At 37.5% G+C, this 23,103-nt stretch overlaps 2 protein-coding genes across 2 annotated transcripts in view; one reads left to right on the top strand and one right to left on the bottom strand.

Moving 5' to 3' along the window:
• The first annotated feature begins 157 nt into the window (after positions 1 to 157).
• Positions 158 to 16,206, top strand: LOC139732281 (kinesin-like protein KIF25). Its single transcript, XM_071643154.1, has 18 exons — positions 158 to 229; positions 2,534 to 2,599; positions 3,249 to 3,371; positions 3,783 to 3,924; positions 4,611 to 4,714; positions 5,395 to 5,486; positions 6,264 to 6,306; positions 6,932 to 6,999; positions 7,609 to 7,683; positions 8,885 to 9,043; positions 10,105 to 10,266; positions 11,309 to 11,458; positions 12,334 to 12,455; positions 12,969 to 13,124; positions 13,681 to 13,827; positions 14,720 to 14,785; positions 15,046 to 15,105; positions 16,133 to 16,206. Exons 1-18 carry the CDS (start codon positions 158 to 160, stop codon positions 16,204 to 16,206), a joined length of 1,881 nt encoding a protein of 626 aa, XP_071499255.1.
• A 6,200-nt stretch (positions 16,207 to 22,406) lies between these two features.
• LOC139732291 (serine-protein kinase ATM-like) overlaps positions 22,407 to 23,103 on the bottom strand; it is a 64,991-nt gene continuing 64,294 nt past the window's right edge. The window contains exon 57 of the mRNA XM_071643163.1: positions 22,407 to 22,784. Within this exon, the coding sequence (XP_071499264.1) occupies positions 22,443 to 22,784 (342 nt within the window). The 3' untranslated portion in view covers positions 22,407 to 22,442. The remainder of the gene's footprint in view (positions 22,785 to 23,103) is intronic.

Consider the following 23,103-nt stretch of genomic DNA (forward strand, 5'->3'; position numbering starts at 1 on the left):
AATGTCTATTCAAAGAAATAAAAAACAACAAAAATATTCAAGTTTTATTTCTGATCTGTATTATATTTTGGACTTCTCTACTGTTCTTAGATTGGCACTAGTCGTGTCGGAGGCCTAGACACTAACGGTTCAGTAGCCACCGATAGTTTATGTCAAAATGCCGCTTGGTTTTGATTTATTTAGGAGTGCTATACCAGAAAAAGTCAAGCAATGTGACAGACAACTGCAGGTAGGATTGCAGTCTTATTCTTTATATATATTTACGTTTACAGTTACGATCTTTTGTTGATGAATGTATCACTTTTCAGTCTTTTACTGTAGTTGAAGCTCAGTGCCTTAGTCCCACGCTCTGTGACTGGTGTCCTTGAACCTTGAACCTTGAAGTAGTAATCCCTTTCAGCAGTTCCTTGAAACTATCCCGGGATGGTAGAAGTGTCGTGCGTCAGTGAGAGGTGACATGGTGAACAGGATGATTTTAAATGTCACTAATGTACAATAAAAGTGACGGTGCATAGTGCTAGTAAAAAAAACATGCATCTTTTCTTAGAGCATGTGTGACCCAACAGGAGGCTGCATCACTCGGATGACTGGAAGAGCAGCCTCTCTGAATGTTAATGGGTTGGTAATTGTGACCACAGGTCCTGGCAGATGGTTCCAGGTTCTAACAGCTCGGGGAAAAAAGGAAAATTTAAACACATCTATGGTCGCGATTGGGATTATGTACTTGAGCTTATGATCATGCCTTCCTATGTAGGTAGCTGGGAAAATCACATGTGGTAAACGTAGAAGTTGACAGTAGTGTATCTTATGAAAGAGGGTGCACTGTGCAAGGAGTCATGTTACTAGATGTTAGACAACTTACACGCCACTCGCCAGTGCAAGTGCCTAGTGTGCAGTGGGTTTGGATTCAGTTCATCACACTCAATGTCCAGAGACGACAATATGACATTGTCAATGAGTCAGTGTTTTCCTTTATTGTTGAATTTTAGCGGGGGTACACATGGAACTCTTGCCAAACTTTCTATTTGTATGAATGTCTTGCTGTTACTGCATTTTGTGCAAAATGAAAATAATGAATCGAATGAATGAATGCCTGCCCTTGCCATTTGATAAAGTTAATCAAGAAACTTTAATTGTAAATTGGTGCAACCTGCGTGCTGCAGCTACAGTGATTGTACATGTAGATCACTAGATGTTTTAATGATAATGATAGTACCCAGTGGCTGATTATGATTCTGCTATTTTTAGGTGGAACTTACGAGGAAGATTAATAGATTCACTTTGTCGCCTCGTTAGTTTTAACCATTGCATTACAATGTAAATTCCTTAATGACATGGTCCCTTAGAAGTGCAATATACGGCATGTGCAACCGCACCAAGGTTCGACCATGCGCAAAAGCATATGTGACCCGCTACAACAAAATGGTCCTAAAGTCGCGCACGGTCGAAGCCATGAAAATCGAGTTTGAAGTGAGAGCATCAAAATTGGTCAAAACTTACGATATTCTGAATTTGACATATTATTGGAGTCTGACATGTCTTCTGTCATCTGTCAAAATTTTGAAGCAAAATGATGAAAGGAAAGACCGAAAAAAAAAGCGTTTTTCTGGGCCATGTTTTTTGGCGTTTCAATGAAGCAGAAACTGGTTCGAACATTTGGATTGAGCGCCACACATAGGCTCCACCCCTAACAATGACCAGAGTGATCTCATTGGTCAGTTTGCTGCTTGCCGCTTACCGAAGCGTGAAGCTCGCACACTGCCCAGTCGACTGGAGCGTGCGGGCGGGGTGTGCTATGCCCAGCCGCTTCTCCTGGCATTCTGGTCACTGATTGGTCGGTGAGGAGACCGCCGACGTTGTGTTTAAATGAGCATTTCGGGGGTTGCGAGGGCTTACCTTCTATTGTCCGGAGGTGAATACTGACTGATTGTGATTGCGTCGCAAGGAGAACTTTTAGGGCGCTTTTCTCGAAACAGTGATTTCCGTGACGTCTCGACATGCTCTCTTTTAAACATCGATATCTCCGCAGCCGATTATCTTTATAAGATGTGTTATATATCAATTTAAAGCAGAAAGATAATTATTAGGGAATTGTGTCATGTAATTTTCAAATAATCCACCTCGCCCGACTTTAGGATCATTTTGTTGTAGCGGGTCACATATTGGTGCCTAGGTTTCTACATGTAGCAGGCAGTCAAATTTTGAATGGCATTATAGTGGAATTATGGGCGGCTTGCACGTGTTAACTGAAATCAAAAGGGATCGAGTAAAAGTTTTGCATTTACCAACAAAGAATCGACTGGACAGATAAATTGATATATTGATTTTAATGCTTGCAGCATTTGCAGCCACTCATTCAAATAAGCAAACTTTTCTATTCTTTTTTTTTTTTTTTTTAGACAAATACGGACTTCTACAAAGCTGTCATGAACATGATAAGAGACAAGACAGAATGCAGCTGTATTGATTTTGTGTTGGTTCATCCTTTTTACTGCTCTCTGATTTGCTATTCATTGTTGATTTGTTACCGTAGAAAAAAGATGAAAGAATCATAGCACTGGAAACTGAAAACTCCATGCTGTACCTCAGACTTGCCCAGGTAAGTCTTCTTCAGAATGTCACGTAATGTTGGGCTCCACCCTTTTTATGGCTGTATCTGTCACACAGTGCTTAATGGTCTACAATGCTATGTTGATTTAGACTTGTGGTGCATTTGAGAAGGCTTTAACTGTTGCGTGAATAGATTATGTGGAAGTCAGCAAGTAATGACCGTGGATGAGCATTGTGCAGAACCTGTTTGTTCTGTTTGTTTGGTCATTAAACATGTAAGGTTGGAACTGCTGAGATCAAAGTTTCACAAAATGATTATCAAACAGCCTTCCTTAATTAACTTGTTGAGGACGAGTCCCAAGTATACTCGCGTAAGTGTCTATGAGAAATGTGTGTTGTAGCAAAATCAGCCCATCCACAACGGGTTAAAGGGTGACTGAGTGAGTGAAAATAAGCTCAATGCGTTGTGAAGAAAACAGACATTTATAGTGACAGTGTCAATCAATATCATATTCATTGTCATGAGACCAATTATAACTTTCTAACAGAAATAATAATTTTAGTCAAAGTAAATGACATATTATGGATAACAACTCTGAATTGTTTTTGATATATTTGTATGTTTATAATAATGTGTACCTATATTTGTACCTGTTAAGTTGCATTCACTGCCTTTATTTCTTCTTGTTTCACTAAAGCTACAAGGACAGTTGGAGAGACAAAAACAGGATGAATGTGACATTCAAACTTCTCTCATCACAGCCCGACAAAGAGAGTCACATCGATCAGAAAACCTGAGATTTCTTCTGTCTCAGATCAGAGTAAGTGCTTAGAATCACTGATTTCTTCCCTATTTTAATGGCAAATATCAAATACGGTATGAAACCTAAAAAAAAAAAAATGTGATAAAAATGCCATGTCATGAAGATGGCTGTAGACATGGGAATGCTAAGAAAAAAAAGAGCACAAAACCTTGATATTTCTGCATGTTTTAAGATTAAAACAAGTAAACTGACATGGAAGATAATTATGAGTAATTCTGAGATTTCATATTGGGCTTTGGAGTATGTTTCGTTTTGACATTTGTTGCATCACACGGGTCTCATGGCACAAAATGTTGACTGTCATTTCTATCTCCACCTATTTTGGGCTGTTTAAGTTGTGTTTATCCAAGTCCGCATCATGTTTGGTATGTCTATCTCAAAATTATGATTTGCTTTATGGAATCTTAGGACATCAAAGGTGAACTGAGGATGCTGAGATCTTCTGCTGTTACCATGACAACCACAGCGATGCAGGATATTTCTGACTGGGCCATGTACAGAGTGAACACCTTGACAGACTCAATGCAGGCAGATAAGATGGATTTCAGACGTAAGGACAATTTATTTATTTTTATTAATTCATTTATTAATGGTTACTTTAGGCAACTAGCCCATGATCGTACACAAGAAAAATAAAGTGATAAAGATAAATCAGACATGGCAGAAATATGTGTGATTCAAAGTCTTCTTTCCACACCATTTATTGTTTCTGTATGAGAGTAGATTGAGAATACTAGACACTTTGGTCTTTTTTGTCATGTGTTGCTTCAAGGCCAGAAAAATCCAACCTAGATCTAGGTCAAATTCTGAACTGTTTGTGTTTGTGCATTTATATAATGAAGTTCAAGTTTGTGACATATTTTCATCAAACTGTGTACTCGGGGCACTGAGCTAAGATTCTAAATCCAACCTAGATCTTGATCAAATTCTAAACTGTCTGTGTTGGTGCATTTATATAATGAAGTTAAAGTTTGTGAAATATTTCCATCAAACTGTGTACACAGAGCCTGAAAGTCCTGAGCAAAGATTCTTTAGGAATTACTTCATCTTTGTTGGAGAGTGTAAGAGTATATTGTGTATGTATGCTTCATATGCCAGTTTGTATTTTTGTATCTCATTGTGTTGAGGTTAAGTCTTGACACGTGGCTCCTACTACAGAAAACTAATCTTGGAAGTGAGTGCTCAGTGAAGATTATAAACTTCAAAGTTGCTTGCTGTATGCCCTTGTCTTGACAGTGCTACAGCAAGAAGTGAGAACCTTGGAGAAGAATCTGACCCTGGCCCAGGAGAGATACATGAAGGAGAAAGGAAGGAGAAGAGAACTTCACAATGCTATCGTTGTGAGTTTAAATACTGATACCCTTCTCTGTTAGCCTTTCATCAATGTGCACTCTATTGTCAATTTATGTGTTTTCACGGTTTAACCCTTTCCATACAAAATCCATGTTTTCAAAGACCTTAAACAGGACCTGCAACAATCCTGTAGACAAATGATTAATATGAGATCATTAAGAGTGTACTGTAGTTTGTTTCTACTGTACAGACCTGTGTATAATTGTGTCTTGCATCCTACTGCACTAAAGTGCTATCTTAAGCCACAAATAGTGTAATGGAATCCTACAAGTATTTCATGTGTGACATATAGTAGTTCTTTCACACATGTGTCACTAATTTCATAAAATTAATGATTTTCAGTGATTGCAGGGTAAAACAAGTTACTACAATTCTATTCTTCTGTATTCTCTGCCACCCCAGTTTCCCAAGAAACAACAAAATGATTATCATGTTCAGTAGTATGTTGATCACAAAGCTACAATTGATATGGCAATTATTATTCCTTCAGTGGTGAAACTCTGCCATTTGTACATTGTAGCTGTAGTACTCTTTTTTAAGCCCAACATCAATGGCATAGTACTTCAGCTTGTAGGCCTGAAAGTATGATTGAATGATATGTAGTCAGAGATAAAAGAGTTGTGGTGTAACAAAGGAATTAAGCTTGTTGTATTTCCTTTCTACACAGGAGCTGAGGGGTAACATTAGAGTGCACTGCCGAGTGAGGCCTGTCCTGGACTATGACCTGGAACACTCTGGCTCCAATACACTGAGTAACAGGTGGGAATTAAAGTCTAGCAGATTCATTCAAAAAAGGGTATGTTGTCGCTGGGATGACAAGACCCTGTATCTCAAATTTTGGTGAAAATGACTTTGGGATTAATGGTAAGATAATCAGTTATGTGATGTCCTGTCCAAATCCTACGTGTAGCTGTCTTTCCTCCAAAATGAAGCCACCATGGCATGTCAAAGGAAAGGGAATCCCATTTGTTATAGTACTTTGGCTACCATGTTTTTTTGCTATCCTGAACATTTGACATTTTGAAGATATGAGGTCTTGTCACCCCAGTGACGATGTGAGACAAAAAATCTTGTCAACACACACAAACACACTCACACACTCCATGCAGGCACTGAAAAAAAGCATGCAAACAAACAGAGAGAGAGAGAGAGAGAGACACACACACACACACATAGGGTAATTTAGCACTCTGCTTCATAATGGTGTAATTACGAATATAGGATTTTGATTCTTTCTTTCTATGTAATGAGCTATACAATGGGGATTGCTTGATATGTAAAGATGTGTTGGATGTGTAAATGTGTTACTGTATGACTGCTGTACAATGTACCTGTGATTATGGCAGACAATGTGGTAAGAACTCTGAATACTATCAATAGAAGTTTGCCAGACATGTAGAAACAACGGCTCTTTTTCCCTAACTTTTTCCCTGTCTCCATCATGTTAGGATCTCCAATGTATATCTTCCCAGTCTTTATTCTTTCAATTAATCAGTGTATGTTTATAATGACTCCTGAATGTTTGCCCATATCCAGGCAGGGGGATACTGCAGAAGAGGTGGTGTATGTGATTGATGAGGTAGGTATAACAGATTTTTAAACAAAATCACAGAGAGAAAGATTATAGATTTAATTCCACAACGAATCATCAGGGAATAATGTTATGATTTCTTTCGATATGCAAAACTTGTGCTCTTTTGCAGAGTACGTACAGTGTGCATGTACAGTACTCTGCCTTATTTGGTGCCTATATATTGGAAAGGAGTATAGCTCAGTGCAGCTTTATTTGATGTGAATTTTGTATTGATGTGAGATGAAGTTGACAGTTGTGTTTTGGAGGAATTATAAAAATTGTTAGAAGAACATGATTAAAAATTGAAGTGAGCATTGTAGTCAATGTATACTTTTCTTTTTCTCAGGATCATTAGGGGGATCATTAGCCACATAAAACTTTAATTAATGTGTGACCCATAATTATAGATAACTACCTATTGAATTTGTGCCATTTCCAAATACCCAAAACATTTGGAAGCACATCATATTTAAAAAAACACACATTACATTCAGTTTGATCTCCAGACTCATGAAGAACCCATGCCATCATTAATTATCTATGGATTATTCCAAAGTCCAAGAAAGGAATATATCAGATCGCATGATATTTGATGTGTATTGAACAAGGGTTTTATTATCTCTTTGTGCAGGAAAGTATGGGAGTGATTTGTAGTCGACCTGGCCATCCCCAGATAAACAGGACATTTGAGTTTGAAAGGTGAGATCATACAGCCTGTAAATGTAGGGATCTAGAATGTGAAAGAAATTATAGTAGATTTTTGCATTACAAAGAATTCCTTTTGTGAATAAATCAATTCATTGTAAATGCTAACATTAGCCAATATAGATGCAAGAGTTTCGTTCTGGCAATTGTGGTAACCCTTCTCTCTTCAAGAGCCCTTCTATTCCCTTACATTATTTGATTGTAACTGAAAAAAAACTGTTCTATCAAATCTACTCTTTGAATTATGATGATGAGGAAAAATGCCTTTGAATTCCCAAGCTCTCAAGGCACACTAGCCATCCAAACACCCTAGCCCTCCAAACACCCCAGCCAGAAGGGAGAGATCCCCACGGAAGTTAATCAGTCAGTTTTCTTGCAATAGGTCATTTGTGACTATAATTTTCACTACCTTTATACTGTGAGTGTGTTGCACCAGTTTGATGAAAGTTGAATTCTTGGTTTCAGTATTACGTGCCCTTTTAAAGTAATGTTTAATAGCATGTTTTTGTAAAGTTTGTTGTTTTCTAGATATGTATACAAAACCACAGATGACAACCTTTTAAACCCAAATGGGATGTGCTGTACTTTCCTCATATCGTGCAGGGTTTACAGCCAGACTGAAGACCAAGATGATGTATTCAGTGAAGTGAAGCCTCTACTCACATCACTCATTGATGGGTAAGTGGCTGGCCATCCATTTTATGTTTTACCTTTAAGTTTTTGCAAACCCTTCATGAGAACAGTGCAAAATTTTGATCTGGTTTATGTCCGGTTCAAATGTGTGCATGTGTGTCATACACATACACACTGCAATTAGATATAGCTTCTGACCATTCGAGCATTAAGAATTATGGGTTTCTGGGACGAACAGTGTACTAGGGCTTTCTGTCTAGCTCAGTCGGTAGAGCACCGGGATAGCAATCAGGAGGTCTTGGGTGCAAATCCCGATGGAATCCCATTTTCTTTGCTCATTTTTCCACTCATGATTTTATATTAGTACAAACCCATCAAAATTTTTGGTAATAGAAACACATTCTATCAAAAGTAATTGCTCTGATAGCTCACTGTAAGTGATGTCAATCATTGTACAAATATACAGTACCCATCAACTCTGTGAGCCAGCAAATCCTGTCGACAGATCCGACATGGTATCACATCCGTCATTACGTTGGTGTCCCACATACACACATGTATGGTGAATGCATGATAGATATTGCGACAGGCGTTAGCCGGTAACAATATCTATCATTCATTCACCATACAGTGTATGTGCAGGTATGGAACACTGCAGTAAAAGCAAATGTACTGCCATTTGTGATCAGCCAATACACCCACACAGAAAAAAAGTAATCATTATTTCCTAGCATTGATTTGCACAGGTGGGATGGGATTACTTATCAATAATGTTACATTTACTTTTTTCTTTCTCTCTCCCTCAACTGAAAGTCTTGTCAGCACTCTGATTTTTCCTCTTTATCTTCAGTGGCTATATACAGTGTATGTAAATATGGCTGACAAAAGAATATGTGCATTGTGACACTATGTTTAGGTTTCTATACATGGATAATATACATGTAGATTGAGGATTGGTAAATATGATGTAAAAGCAAGCCTTCTTTCATGTGCAGTTTGTGATGGTCCCAATCCAAACCAAACCAACATTGTATTTCAGATACCAGTAATTGTTTTTAACGTTACATGATGCAGACTTTTATCAACTTATTTTGTTCTTTTTGTTATTTTAGTCCTGTTTGATTTCCTTCCTTTATTTGTTTGTTTCTTTGTTCGTCTGTTATTTTGTGTAATATAAAAAGATTGAATGTAACAAGTACACTGGAGCACAATGTCATTCCTACTTTTACTCTGTGTAATTGTTCAGATACAACGTATGCATCATGGCCTACGGACAGACAGGCAGTGGTAAGACCCACACCATGCTAGGAGGGCGCTATACTCACGACCCGACCTCATCTCGTACCATCCTTGATGAGAACAAGGAGGATGGCGTGATACCACGGGCTGCCAGGGAGCTTTTCAGGCAAGCCATTTCTATTCAAATACTGTCTTCAATCCTGAATGCTAATTGACATAGATGGCTGCTAATGAACAAATATCCAGTATTCATGTTAATACCTGTTACATATTGTATACATTTGTGTAGGATTATATCACTATGATGTGATAGGTGGCTTGTCACACAATTATACTACTATCCAGTGTGTATTAGGGGGAGAGGGAGGTTAAAGGACAAGTTCACCTTCATAGACATGTGGGTTGAGTGAATGCAGCAATATTAGTAGAACACATCAGTGAGATTTTGAGGAAAATCGGACAATCCGTTCAAAAGTTATGAATTTTTGAAGTTTCTGCTCAGTCACGGCTGGATGAAAAGACTAAGTAAGCTTGTGATGTCACATGAGTACAACGGTATAAAGAAAGAATAAAGAAAATTCAACATATTTCCATTTTGCTCGCATAACAAAAGAACACTCAACTTCTCTCTTTCAGAAGGCAGGGGGAATAATATTACCCTTAACATACGTCAGTAGCAAGTCAAAGAAATGTGCACTTTATTCAAAAAGTAAAGTTTTGTGAAATTCTCTTTTTATTTTCCTTATATAGTTGTACGCATGTGACATCATACACTGTAGTAGTCTTCTCATCCAGCAGTGACTGCACAGATGCTTAAAATATTCATAACTTTTGAACGGATTGTCCGACTTTCCTCAAACTTTCACTGATGTGTTCTACTAATATTGCTGCATTCTCTCAATCCTAATGTATATGAAGGTGGACTTGTCCTTTAACTAGTACCTGAAAGTGGCAATTTCCAACTATATTACTGGGGAAATAATGACAGTCAAAGTGGTGGATTTCCTGAGTAACCATGCTCAAAAACATGAATCAAAATCCATTCATTCACACTATGGTAGTGCTAGTATGTATATCTGTTCAGTATTCAGTATTACACCGTTTATAGATAGTTTGTGCATACCGATGATGATAATGTGATTGTCACTTTGACTGGATTTTATGCTCTTATTTTGTGTTTATCATTCTATGTTTTCTTGCTGAATGTTTTATTTTTTGTTTGTTCAGACTGCTGAGAGAAAAGCCCAATTCACACCAAGTCGAAGTCTCAGTGGTAGAAGTATATAACAATGACATCCGTGACCTTTTAGCCCTGAACTCAGCCAGCTCAAGGCATGGGATCTACACAGGAGACGATGGGTCCATGGAAGTCCCTTCTCTAACACAAAGGTGAGATTTGTGTTACATAGATGGGCACAGCTGACTCCGTAAGGTTGTGAATATTGTCATCTGCAGGCAATTCCAATAAGGCAGTCTAAATTACTTCACTGGCAAAAGAGAATCCGCATTGCTGCATTTGTTTGATGACAGAAGGGGCTGGAGGAGGACTACAGCGTCAGTGACCACCTACACGCAGTAGAGCAGAGAGAATGATGTATACTTTATATGTACTATGATCTTTCTTTACAGCAGTTTGTGAAACTTTACAAGCATCTATAAAGTTGAATTATGTTCCATTTTGAAGTACAATTTTGCTCATTATTCTACCTTTGATTTTAAGTGAATGAATACAAGAAAATGACATTTGTTTATTCAGTCATGATTCGTAAATTGTTTGCATGGTAGTTTTTGTTGAGGTTTTTTTTTTCAGATTTTAATTGAATTTGGAGGCATGGCTTGTGAATATATGAGAAGTAGAGATTAAGAGAAAATCTTATCTTACATCTTTGGGGTTTGACTTTATTTATTTATTATTATTATTATTATTATATATTTTTTTTTTTTTTGGGGGGGGGTAGGAAAAAAGTAGAATAGGTGTACAAAGCATGTGTTGTAAAGTTCTGTATAATAACTATCTATTGTCATCATAGTAAATGCATTCACCCATCATTCAGGATTAGTAATACACTCTTGAAAAGCTTGCTTGCTGTATGTACCCTAATGTGCAATAATGGGATCACTAATAAACAACATTTTTCAATGTACAAAACACTATTAATAACTCATTCACATCCGTACACATAACTACCTCAGCTCATATTTGTACATGTGTGTTGTACAGTTGAGAAACCTGTCTATAGTTGCCACCTGTCTATAAAGATCACTCATTTTGCCTCATGTTGGTAGCTGCTATAGACAGGTTCAACAGTACAATCCTTTATACAGAGTATACACCGTAGTGTAGATACTGATACAATAAAAGCACACTGGGATATCGAAATACAAACATACAGTACTGTATAGGCTCTTTTTCCTCTAATTTATTTTAAAGGCCTGTCACAACGGCTGTAGAGATTGTTGACCTAGTCCGGCATGGGCTGACCCACCGCCATGAGGATGCTACTCAAGTCCACGCCCACTCCAGCCGGTCCCACCTAGTGGTCACTCTGACGGTCACCATCATTCAGTCGCCGTCACACAGGTGAGATTGTCAGGTAGACAAGGTACCCCTGTGAATGCTGTGTGAGATTCAGACACAGAGGGTACATAGATAGATCTAGATGTAGATGTCTCGGACTGAAGTAAAGGTCACTTTGTTGTCCGGTTACTGCGATGAAAGCAGGATGACCAACAACATTTCAAGGATGTCATTCTTTGATATGTTAAGTGCCTGCTACAGAGAAATGTTTCCTGTTGGAATTACTGTCATTTTGGATAATGATAACCAATAAGCATGGTATGCACCAGGGAAAGGAACATGTTTTAAGTTGACACCTGGTTTATTAGTGAAAACTCTCAAGTTCCCTGCTTGCAGTGCAAGGAAGATGTAGAGGAAAAGAAGATGAAAACTGGTCGAGAAAGATTGACCTTAATGATATGAGTGAGAGTTACCAAACAAGGTTAGCATGAGAGGACTGTTCTAACAAACAAACTGAAGAAATGAAAGACAAACACAACCTTGCCCGTGTGACCTTTTGGATTTCTAGACCTAGAAGTTTTCAAATACATTGCAGGGTTCTGTATAAGTTGTATGCTTTTACTGATACAGTAGTGTGTTTTTTTTCACAATTTGTACCAATTTACAACTGAAAAATTGCCAAGGTACTTTGCATTGCACTTTTTTTTTTAGAAGTTAATTTCTGTCCATACAGTGATGACAATATCATGAACACAAATATTGGTATGTACAAAGCTGTATAGAGGACAGTGTTTCTGTTTTAAAGTACACAAAATGTCAGTGTTGAGTTTTTATGGCATGTGGTCAATTCACACCAGTATCATGAATTTGTATGTAACACCCATGTCTGGCTAAATTTATGAATGAGAAGTGACCCCTTCTTCCTGTCATGTCTTTAGACCAGGCACAAGATCCCGGAGTCAGTCTCCATCTCTCTCATCATCCCTACATGAGGAGCAGAGGTCAGAGGTCATACGAACCAAACTTCAGCTGGTAGATCTCGCTGGCAGTGAGTGTGTGGGTAAGCTTCCACAATCATCTGTCTATCTGGGACGTTATATTTACACGGACTTGTCTGTGAGCCTTTTCATTCAAGCATTATAGCTCCACATAACATTGTCAAAATTGCATTTGTTTGTACAATGCTAAACAAAATTATCATCATAAGAATCTGTGCTCTAATAGTGCATTAATGTTTTTTGTGTGTTACAATGTGAAGACAGTATGGATAAATTCAAAGCATAGTGTACATTTGCAGCCCTAGTATACTGTATATGCTGCTATTTTCTGCAAGGGTTTAATTTTCAGGAATTTTGCGAATCACTGTTAGACCGCAAATTTAACAAAACATGAAAATGTCACCATGCGTTAGGAGAATAGAGCACTTACGATAGCCTTGTGTCAATTCATGAAAACAACATCTGGTGAAAATGTCTGTAACCTCATTTGGGAAAATATATGTATGCAAAAATAACAGCTTGTACAGTAATGTATAGGTTTGAATGGACTAAGCCAAACTTTAATCTCACCATAGGAATGTCTGGAGTGAAGGGATCCGCCCTCCGAGAGACATCTCATATCAACAGAAGCCTCTCAGCGTTGGCTGATGTCCTTGCAGCCTTGGCAGAGGGCAGAGGTCATGTGCCTTACAGGAACTCCAGACTCACTCACCTTCTTCAGGACTCTATAGGTAACACATCAAGTCCTCCAGACAATCATTCTTAATTCCACAGCTTGACTCCACTGTAATGCATTTCGGTTTTTGTAGTGAGATTTTTGCTCCCTCTTTTCTTCCAATTCATTCATGTCTTGCATTCCCGAAAACATGGCAAAACTAAAATGGATTGTTAATAAGCTATTTCTGAACTGTGATTCAAGATTTTGACCTACCTTACCCATTGCCAATATTAACTTTGATTCTGTAAATTTCATAAGATATGTATCTTCGTGAACTACATGTACAAATTGTAACTATGTTTTACACTGTCCTCCTCCATACCCCTTCCCACCCCCCCCCCCCCCCCACCTGCCCAGCACTTTCCCAATAATGTACTTGCTTCCTAACACCTCTGTAAAAGAATATTTTCAGAAAAAAAGGTTTTCTCCATGATGCCCCTTCTAGCCCAGGTGTATAGATAGCTATCAGGCAGTGCTGGGGTAATGGTAGGACCTGATGGAAGAGCAGTGGTGAAACTGAAGAGCTTACCCTTAGTGAATAAAACTTTATTAACCCATGATATGAACAGGAGGTGATGCCAAGCTGCTGGTGGTGTGCTGTGTGTCTCCAACTCACCGCTACATGACAGAAACTCTTCAGTGCCTTGGCTTTGGCTCTAGGGCCAGGCAAATCCAGCGAGGACCCGTCAAGAAGAGACAAGGCAGTGTTCTCTCAGGTATATTTCATTAGCTCCTCTCATTTCCTTTTTTTTTTTTTTTTTTCCTTGTAGGAATATCAGTTAGGACAGGAGCTAGGCCTTATTTTTGTGTGCTTTTAAAGTTCAAGGTCTTCTTAACAAATGGATTGAGCATTTAGAATACATCCGAAGCTTTATTAAGCATTTAGTCACCTTCAAAGGTGATCCCTATTTTTACAAACGGAGATAGCTTTACGTGTTCACTGTATTATTGCTGGAGAGGTACCACACATGGTGTATGATTATTGTTTGTATTAGGTACAGTCCATTATTATCTACATTTTATCTGATATCGGTTGACTTTCTAAAAGATATGGCAGGCATTTTAGAAAATATTGGTTTTTGCTGTCATAATGTCAGTCAAAACTATAGCTGTGAAATAAGGAACAAGGAGCTGAATTTTGCTCCATTTATTGTAATTTGAATGAAATCTTGATAGCAGGGCAAGAAACAGTTCTTGTCTTGGACACAAATAAAGGTCAGCTTTGAAATATTGAGCTGGCCTTCACTAGTAACATATTCTTGTATCAAGTAGGAATTTTATTGTTGTGACAACAAAAGAACTAGCTCTTCCTCATCGTATTTTCACACTGATTAGTGAAAACTTGGTTGTCAGAGGTCCAAGGCACACATATTTTAAAAAGTGTGTTGATTGTGTGAAGTACTTTGTTAAATCAGTAATCAGATGACATAAAAAACAACAATGCATTCACTTGGACCAAAGAAAAATTTGTTTTGTCAGTTGTGCAGCTATATCAAAAATTTTAAATTATCATGACTGAATGTGATGTGAACATTTGAATAGGATCTGTTTTTGTTGATAATAAAGCCTGTTCTATTCACTCCTTTAAATGTTACCCACATATTAAAGGGAGTGGTGACCAATCACCAGTAATAGCTCCAAGAGGCAGGCAGACACAGAGGCACAGCATACCAGGTGAATAGACAGACCAAGACATTTTCATACCAAGTTTGTTGAGGTCAGCCATTTGTTCTTTTGTTAACCTATTTATCATGAAGTTTGGCATCTGTCATGATTGTTGCTCTTACCATTTTGACATGGTGCAAAATACCTTTCCTTTCAAGGAGCATTAGGATGCATTATGAGATACATGTACTTTCACTGTTTCATATTTATGTTTTCTACCTATTTATTTTTGTGTTTAATTCTCCTCTCTTTTTTTTTTCTCTTCAAAGCTTCCATAGAATCATCCATTCCAGTTCCAAAGACAAGAACTTCCCACATCACCCAAAGGAGTGAGTACACTGTATATGATGTACTGTAAAAGTGGATATATTTTGTGTGAGTAATTTTTTTGTGCTCTGCAGAGTAAGATGAATTTTGCTTGTTTTTAATTGCACAGAATCAAGACATTACACAGTGGTAGTTATTTTGTATAACAAGCAAAGATATTTGCATGCTTTTATTTCTACGCTAGTTTCTGGTAGCACAAAATATGCAAAAACTTCCACACCAAGAAAATGTCCACTTTTACCGTACAGCGTACATTGTAGGCATTTCTTTAGGGTGGGAAAACATGGATATGCATGTGAACTCTTTGTGTGGGTTGCATGTATGTTATTTTTCAACATGGCTCTTTCAGCATTCATGTAAATGTAAATGTAGTGTAAATGCCTGTAAGGAAGTTCTGTTATTACAGGATGATTGTATTGAAGTGCAACTGTACATGTTTTGTCTGTTGGTGCTACTCAAAGAAATCCTAGGACCCATTTTGTACTCTCTCTTTTCTTTGCAGTATAATTTTTTTTTTTCTGGTCATATGTGATGTTAATTTCATATCAATGGAATATACATATATAATATGTATATATATATATTATGTATCAATGCAAGATGTTACTTTTCAAGAGTCTGTTATGCTTATTATACAACGTTGTAAATTTACTGCGAAGTAGAAACAGGAAAAGTTTTGTTCTGCATTTAACAAGCATAGAACAGCTGGCAGCTGTTGGTGGCCCACTATTTATTCTAAGTGTATCCATTTTACCACTTCTCAAATTTTTTGTTTGTTGTAAACCTGTGTGTAGGCATTATGTGTAGGCAGTCTGTTATTGGCATGGTCTTCACAAACTTTTCAGAAGCTTTAGTCCAAGTAGATTGTGTATGAGCAGTTGGTAATATGAAAAAAATGTGTGCAGTCTAACAGGAAACAGTTTCTAAGGCAACCTCATCCAAATTAGCTGTTATTGTCACTCAAGTTGTGCCATGGTTTTCAAGGAAATATCTTTTTTTTTTCCTGTGTTTCCTGGTTTTCTTGAGCAGGAAGTAGCAGCATGGAGAGCTATCAGCAGTCATACCACAGGAGTGGAAGGGTGTCGCCTGCTAGACCAAGATGAGATGTCTCTGGGAACTCAAACAACAGCTTCAAACATCCAGTTAAACCTTCCTCTGCTGCCCATTCACTTAGCCACAACTTGCCAAGCTAGAAATGCATTGTTTTTTAGTCCAAGTTTATTTAATACCCCATTTATTTTTTTATTTTATGTGGTTGCTGAAGAAGCAGCTAAATGTTTGTAAGCAAGCAATCACTTGATTGAAAACTCAAGTGAGGGAAGTCCTCCAAAGGACAATCCTAGGTGGATAAAGTGCCTTACCTTTAGGACACAACCATTGGATTAAACACTTTGAGTAGGCCTACTCTTAAAAGACTTTTAAAGGGCTCTTTGGGCTCTTTCGTAGTTGTTGCTTATTTCCTCTCTAAGAAATCGAGAATGAAATAAAGACTACAATATTTTTGCAAAGCCAATTTGATTCCAGTTTCAGAAAGCCTCTAAAATCCCATGTTATCCTGCTTTGAACTGGTAGGTAGATTGTATATCCTGATACATGCTGTATGTCTACAACACCAAGCATCAGAAGTAAGAGTTATAGTACGACTACGAATGTACCAACATTTTCACAGGAACAGCTTCCTTTTTAACCCGTTGAGGATGGGCTGATTTTGCTGTAACATGTATTGCTCAGACACCTGCCCGAGTATTCTTTGGACTCATCTTCAACGGGTAAACAGAGTTGACCGCACTATTTGACTGAATGCCATGATGGCCTAATCAGTGTTGTGTAGTGACATGGGGAAAAATTGATTAGTGATATCAAGAGACCTAGCACTTAGGGACCACACTAGTTATTGTGTTGTGTATTTGTGGCTTGCTTTCTTTCCCCCTGTTTTTCTATTTTCTATTTTAGTTTGATACAAGGTTCTTAACAGCTAAGAATGACATACAGGTTATCATTTATTGTATGCTGTTTAAAGTTGGGCCATTGTTTTATGTCTGTATTGCTGTGTGGAAGTAGTTTACACTTCATAATCTAGGCATGAATTCGTTTGACAGATTTATGGATTCATTTTCATGTAATGATAGTACTGTATTCATTCCATAACTGTTATCTACTATTTATTTATGATACAGGAATAAATGTGTTTATAAGTAAACAGTACATGTGTGTATAAGTAGTTGTGTGTGTTGAAAGTATTGCACAAGCATTCTTGGACTAATGAATGAAAAGTAGATTTTGACTCGTGACAGGGCCTACAAGAAATGTGCACCAACTTTCCCTATAAGCAAGAAATTTATATCATAATATTAATATCTGTAATCAATGTCAGTTTTGCTTTTCCGTGTGAGCGACTAGACAAATTATCACAGACAGAGGGCAAAACACATAGTTTCCTTGTGAAATTATAAATTTTCTCTAACTCTTTATGTGCAATGGTCTAAACCCCCTGTGTGCCACATTATTCTGAGCCAGCAACAGTTATGATTTGGGAAAACATTCTTTTTTTCAAATTTGTGTAACTTTTATAGATTGTTGTTACCGTGGACATGTAACTCAGAATGTACTCGCAAATCCGGTAGGGAACATCGCTTGATAGTCAATTACACTGTACCACATAAAATGCAAGCTACATGTGACAAGAAGGGAATCACGAGAAACGTTTTCATACAAAGGTGGAATGTGGCGATTTATCGATTAATTCTGGCGGGTTTGTGCATTTGAGCAGAATATGCACACTTGACACACCCCACTGTCGACCGAGTCGGGCATGCGAACGTGGCACATAAGGAGTTAAATACCCAATACATGCATCAATGGAAGTTTTTGTCTAGCATTTGATGGTACATGTACATGTAGTTTGTTAGTGACTCAAATATTTTGTGAATTATTCTGGATAGCTTGACCTATGATGTACTTTCTAGTACTCCAACACACACAAAAAACCAAACATAACTTTCCAAGCTAGAGATGTGCATCTGTATTCTGTTGAGACCCTGTAAAACACAATACATTATTATACAAGTGTGCAGTAATATACATTAGGCAACTCAACAATGCCAAATTCCAATAAAAAGCAAGCAACTTTTACACAAAATGGATATTATGGAGAATTACTCAACGCCAATTTTATTGAGTTTCAGGACATATCTTGATCTGCACAGAAAGAAAGCCAGTTAATATGCCAATCTCTCTAACAAACTGTCATTGGGCTACAAGACTGATTCTCAACTCATCCTACAGTGACAAACTATCAATTCCTTGATGAAAGAGCCATGGATATGAAAATGCTTGTAAAGAATAAAATGTGAATTTGATATGATGAATGGTGACTACATTTCTCAAATACATGTACAATGTACAATGCTGTCATGGTCACATCAAGGAACAGTATTTCATCAAAATGCAACATTTTCTGTACAGCCCATATGTAACACATGAACTGTACACTACTACACTGATTTAAAGCTCTTGTGACAGAAAACAACACACAATTTAAGTGATTGAGGATACAGTGTAGGCCTACATATATTACAGTGATACAATGTATTTTCTGCTGAATAGTGTATTTGACTTCCAGTGATCAAGACATTACAGAGATCAGCCGATAGTTATTAAATTTCAGATTTTGAAGAGTGTTCAACATTTTTAGAATGACTCATCATACTTCTCGACAGGTGAGAAACCTGATTTCAAATCAGTATTTTGAAGAGAAAATGAGTTCAATGCACTTTCCCATGACAACTCGTCTATCATATAGTGCTCATCATGGTAGGAATGTACTGTAGCATAAAGGTCCTCACAACATTTCACAACTCTGTGTAGTTACAATAGGTGCTTGTGGCTGCAACGGATGACAAATGTACACAAATATCACTCTAGTTTGCAACAAAGCAGATTGGGTCACAAAAAGAATTCTATTTGACAGCAAAAAGTCAATGACATCTGAGGCAAATTTCTCAAAGTAGAAAACACATGTTCATAACAACGCAAAGTTTGAGATGTTTGATGGTTTTATCTTAATTGACCTTAAGACATTTTGAGCAGCTAATCAACATACAAACAGAAATTGAAGCAACTTTTTGCTTTTACATGTATTTTCATGACTCGATATATGACTGGAGCTAAAATACATTGTACTTTCATGCTTGACTCATACTGAAGCTTTATTTTCTTCAAGTGAACATTAAGATGGTTTTCTACAAAGTGCTCTTACCAGTTGCACTAAATATTTGGCCAGAATTAAGGTCACAAAAACAAACACAGAAAGAAAGAATGTTGGAGGAGATTCTAGCTTTAAACGCGAGAAGCGGAGCATAGATAGGAATTACTCCTTACATATTAAATCTGAATAATTCGTAAAATTGCAGGAAAGTAAACACTTGAAGAGTACAATATCAAGAAGTGGGTTCTAACTTTTGCAAATCATCATCTTCAACATCACCATCATCACCACCACCACCACCATCATCATCATCATCAATACAAAATTGATATCTTGCCTTTCTTACACACAGATGTTACTCTATCTTTGGTCCAAAGGACAAACAAATCACTGGAAGATAAATGTGATGACGATTTTACACAAATTCTTTGTCATGAGCCCTAACTGTTTTTTATCCTCTACACACATGTATGCATGCACTTTTCAGCAGACACTGACTTTATTAAGCTTTGGTAATTTTGAATTCTGCTAGTCTCTATAAAGTTGAGAATTTACAAACATCCGAATCAACTTTTCAGCCACTGAACAAAATTTACATAGCTCAAAATGTATTTCATGACCCTTTAATCAGAGTAAACTTTCACAGCTTATAATAGTATTGCGATACATCCAAGACTACATGAGCACTGTGAGATACCAGGTACTGAATAAAAACCTGGTATCTACAAAGATGTATCTTATATTTTGCTTCATTAGCAAGAATCTACAGTAGCACTGGACCTCATTGCGGAGAGGTTGGATATAACAAAGCCCTCTTTAAACAAGGTGACTTTGCAGGTCCCAACTCATGATTCTTTTTTTTTGCATGCTGATACAGCGAGGAACCAAATTTGGCAAGGTATTTTAGGTCCTCATTATTACAATATTCCCCTGTATCATATCATTCATCTACAGTCAGTGTAGGCATGGATGTTCCTCAAAAACCTGCCTAGGAGACTAGCCAAGGTGAAAGATTCACTTTATACCTGTGTACCCTCAGTCACTTGGTTAATAGTCTACCACAACAAATGTACACCATCTGCATTATGATATTCTAATACAAAACAGTACATTTTGTACCTTACAGTCTAATGAAAACTCAGCATGAGAAAGTACATTGTATATCTACTTTGATATTCTACCTTAAAGCATAACATGAAAGTTGACGACTACTCAAAGACATGATATACATCAAGTGTATTACTGAGTACCCTGACATGGGTGTAAACTATTGCGCACTAATGATACTGATATCTGTGCAAACTAGTATACTAAACATGTCCAAGACAAACTTAATACTTGTACATCAATACAAATCTCTTAGCACAACCTGCAGGCAAAATGGTGAACAACAAAAACAAAAGAAAAAAGTAGTATACTTTATCATCTCAGGCAAGGAAGACTTGTTTAGTAAAATACATATCAGAAATTACAAGTAAAGCAGTAGTACTGTGTTACAACTTAATTCATAAAATGTTTTTGACATCTCTTATAGCTATTGCTTTGGAATACAAAAGAGAACAAAGGATGGATTGGTCTTGGACCTGACATGTTCACATTTGTTACAAAGTTACAAAGTAGGAAAAAAACAAACCGTGAGCTATTGACAAGGAAACATACAAAGTAGCACTATTACACAGTGCTTTGGATGTCAACAAATACATATACAGTGTACATGTTACATGTACATCTTCAAGAGATGACAGTTGTGAATGTCATATACACGGCCATGCTTGCTTATGATAGGTCCCTACAACATTTGCAAGTACTGTAAAAATTGATATTTTCGCGAACTTATATTTCACGCTCGGCCGGGTAAGAAGAATTTTACAGATTTTTAATTCCCCGAAATCAAGACATCAACTACAGGAACATACAGCAGGCATAAATATTTGCGTGCTTTTATTTTTTGGTGCTAGTTTTTGGTTGTGCGAAATGTGCAAAAATTTCAACACCGCGAAAATTTCCACTTTTACAGTTAATGCATTGGAAGTTGTGAATGTTATACAATACAACCATACATGTACTTGCTAACAGTACACCACATTTATGTGCAATTAACCCATTGAAGATGAGTCCCGAGTATACCCAGGCAGGTTTATGGGCAATGTGTGTTGTAGCAAAATCAGCTCAACCTCAACGGTTTAATGAGTAGACAAAACATTCACAAAAACATTATCACTTTCACTGTTCACTGCTACAGACAGCTGAGGCTTTCTCATGCCTTGATCTCTAGGGAGGTTTTCAGTCTTACTGCCTCCTTTACCTGTGAACGCATGCAAAATACTTCAGTACCAATTATCTCTTACAGCATGCGACTCTTTATTTGGAAAAGAAATAGAATTCAATGCCTCGAACTCAAGGTAGTCTAAATTTAGGCCATGGATTACAATGTATGCAAATTCTTGTCTGCATAAAAGTGAGTGACAGATCTTATACAGCAACAGATATCCAATACTGAAGACACACATTTTACGACACATAGAAGGACTGCAGTCAAACAAACATGTATATCATGGCACCATGGTGTTCACTTTGTGTTTTGCCAAACTTGGAAGAAGTCGAGATAGCTGCTGTATGATTGGTTTCTGTCAGAAATATAACTGCCTCACTAAAGTACATAGTGATGGCAACCTTGTAGATACAAAATTTGTAGCATTGCAGTATTCAGAGGGCCGAAAAGGCATTCTACAATTTGTATATATATATTCCTTTTTTTCCCCGAAAAAACAGTGTTTTTACCTTCAGTGCAACATAAATAGCAATGTATAGCAAAAAAAAAAAAAATGGAAGAAGGTGTTTTCTTTGAAACTTGCAGTATTTTTGGCAAAAAATAATACTATCCTGTAAAATAGTAGCAGCATGTCTGAATACTTTCACATTCACATGAGTCAAAACAAATTCATATTATTATGCATACAGCCACCTGCCCTGCATGTTTAATAATACCTTAGTTCTCAGAAAAGAAAACATAAAATGTACAACAATGAAGTCTGGATTGTCAGAAACAAACAACACACATACTCTTTAAATGGACAGCATACCCACTTTGGCACAATGAGGGAACAGTCTACTCTGTGTGTTAATCAAGTTTTAGATCCATGGCTGCCAACCAGGGAAGAGTCTAGACAGGTTTTTAGGATCCCTCGCCTCCTGGATCAAGAGACTAACCTGACCCTCTACACTCAGGGCCACTCCATCCTCCAACCCTCCAAGCTTCTGTCTCAATCTCATCAAGACTCGCTCAGCGACTTGATTCACGTCCTCTCGGCCGTTTCCTGCGCCGTCATCGTCGTCGGGGAGGACATCGTGGGTGTCAGCCCCTGTGGCGTTGAGCTCTGAGGCCTCTCCTGCCTCAGTGCGGTCCAAGGCTTGTAGGGCTAGGGCCCGGGAGGGGGACATGGTCCAGGTGTAGAGAGGATCGTAGAGCAACACCTGGTTAAAGGAGTGGGACCAAGAATTTTCTGTTATAGTGACTTAAGTGTTCTAGTGTGTAGAAAAGCTATCACTCTGTTTCAAACACAAAAGAAATGATACACACATATCATACACACACAATACTAGAAGCATTTATGCAGGTGAAATGCTCTGCAATTTTCACAAAATTTGTAATGTTTTTAAATTCATTATTGGTATGATACAAAAGTACCTTTGTTTCCATGTGTAATAATCTGAATGATATTCAAAATCCTTACAGCATCTAAAGATGAATCATAACAATGAGGCAAACACCAATCTTTATATTTATGACAAA

Source organism: Diadema antillarum, unplaced genomic scaffold, assembly GCF_040938485.1.
Source record: "Diadema antillarum isolate AM-2024a unplaced genomic scaffold, OU_Dant_1.0 seq00000409_RagTag, whole genome shotgun sequence".
Classification (NCBI taxonomy): Eukaryota; Metazoa; Echinodermata; class Echinoidea; order Diadematoida; family Diadematidae; genus Diadema; species Diadema antillarum.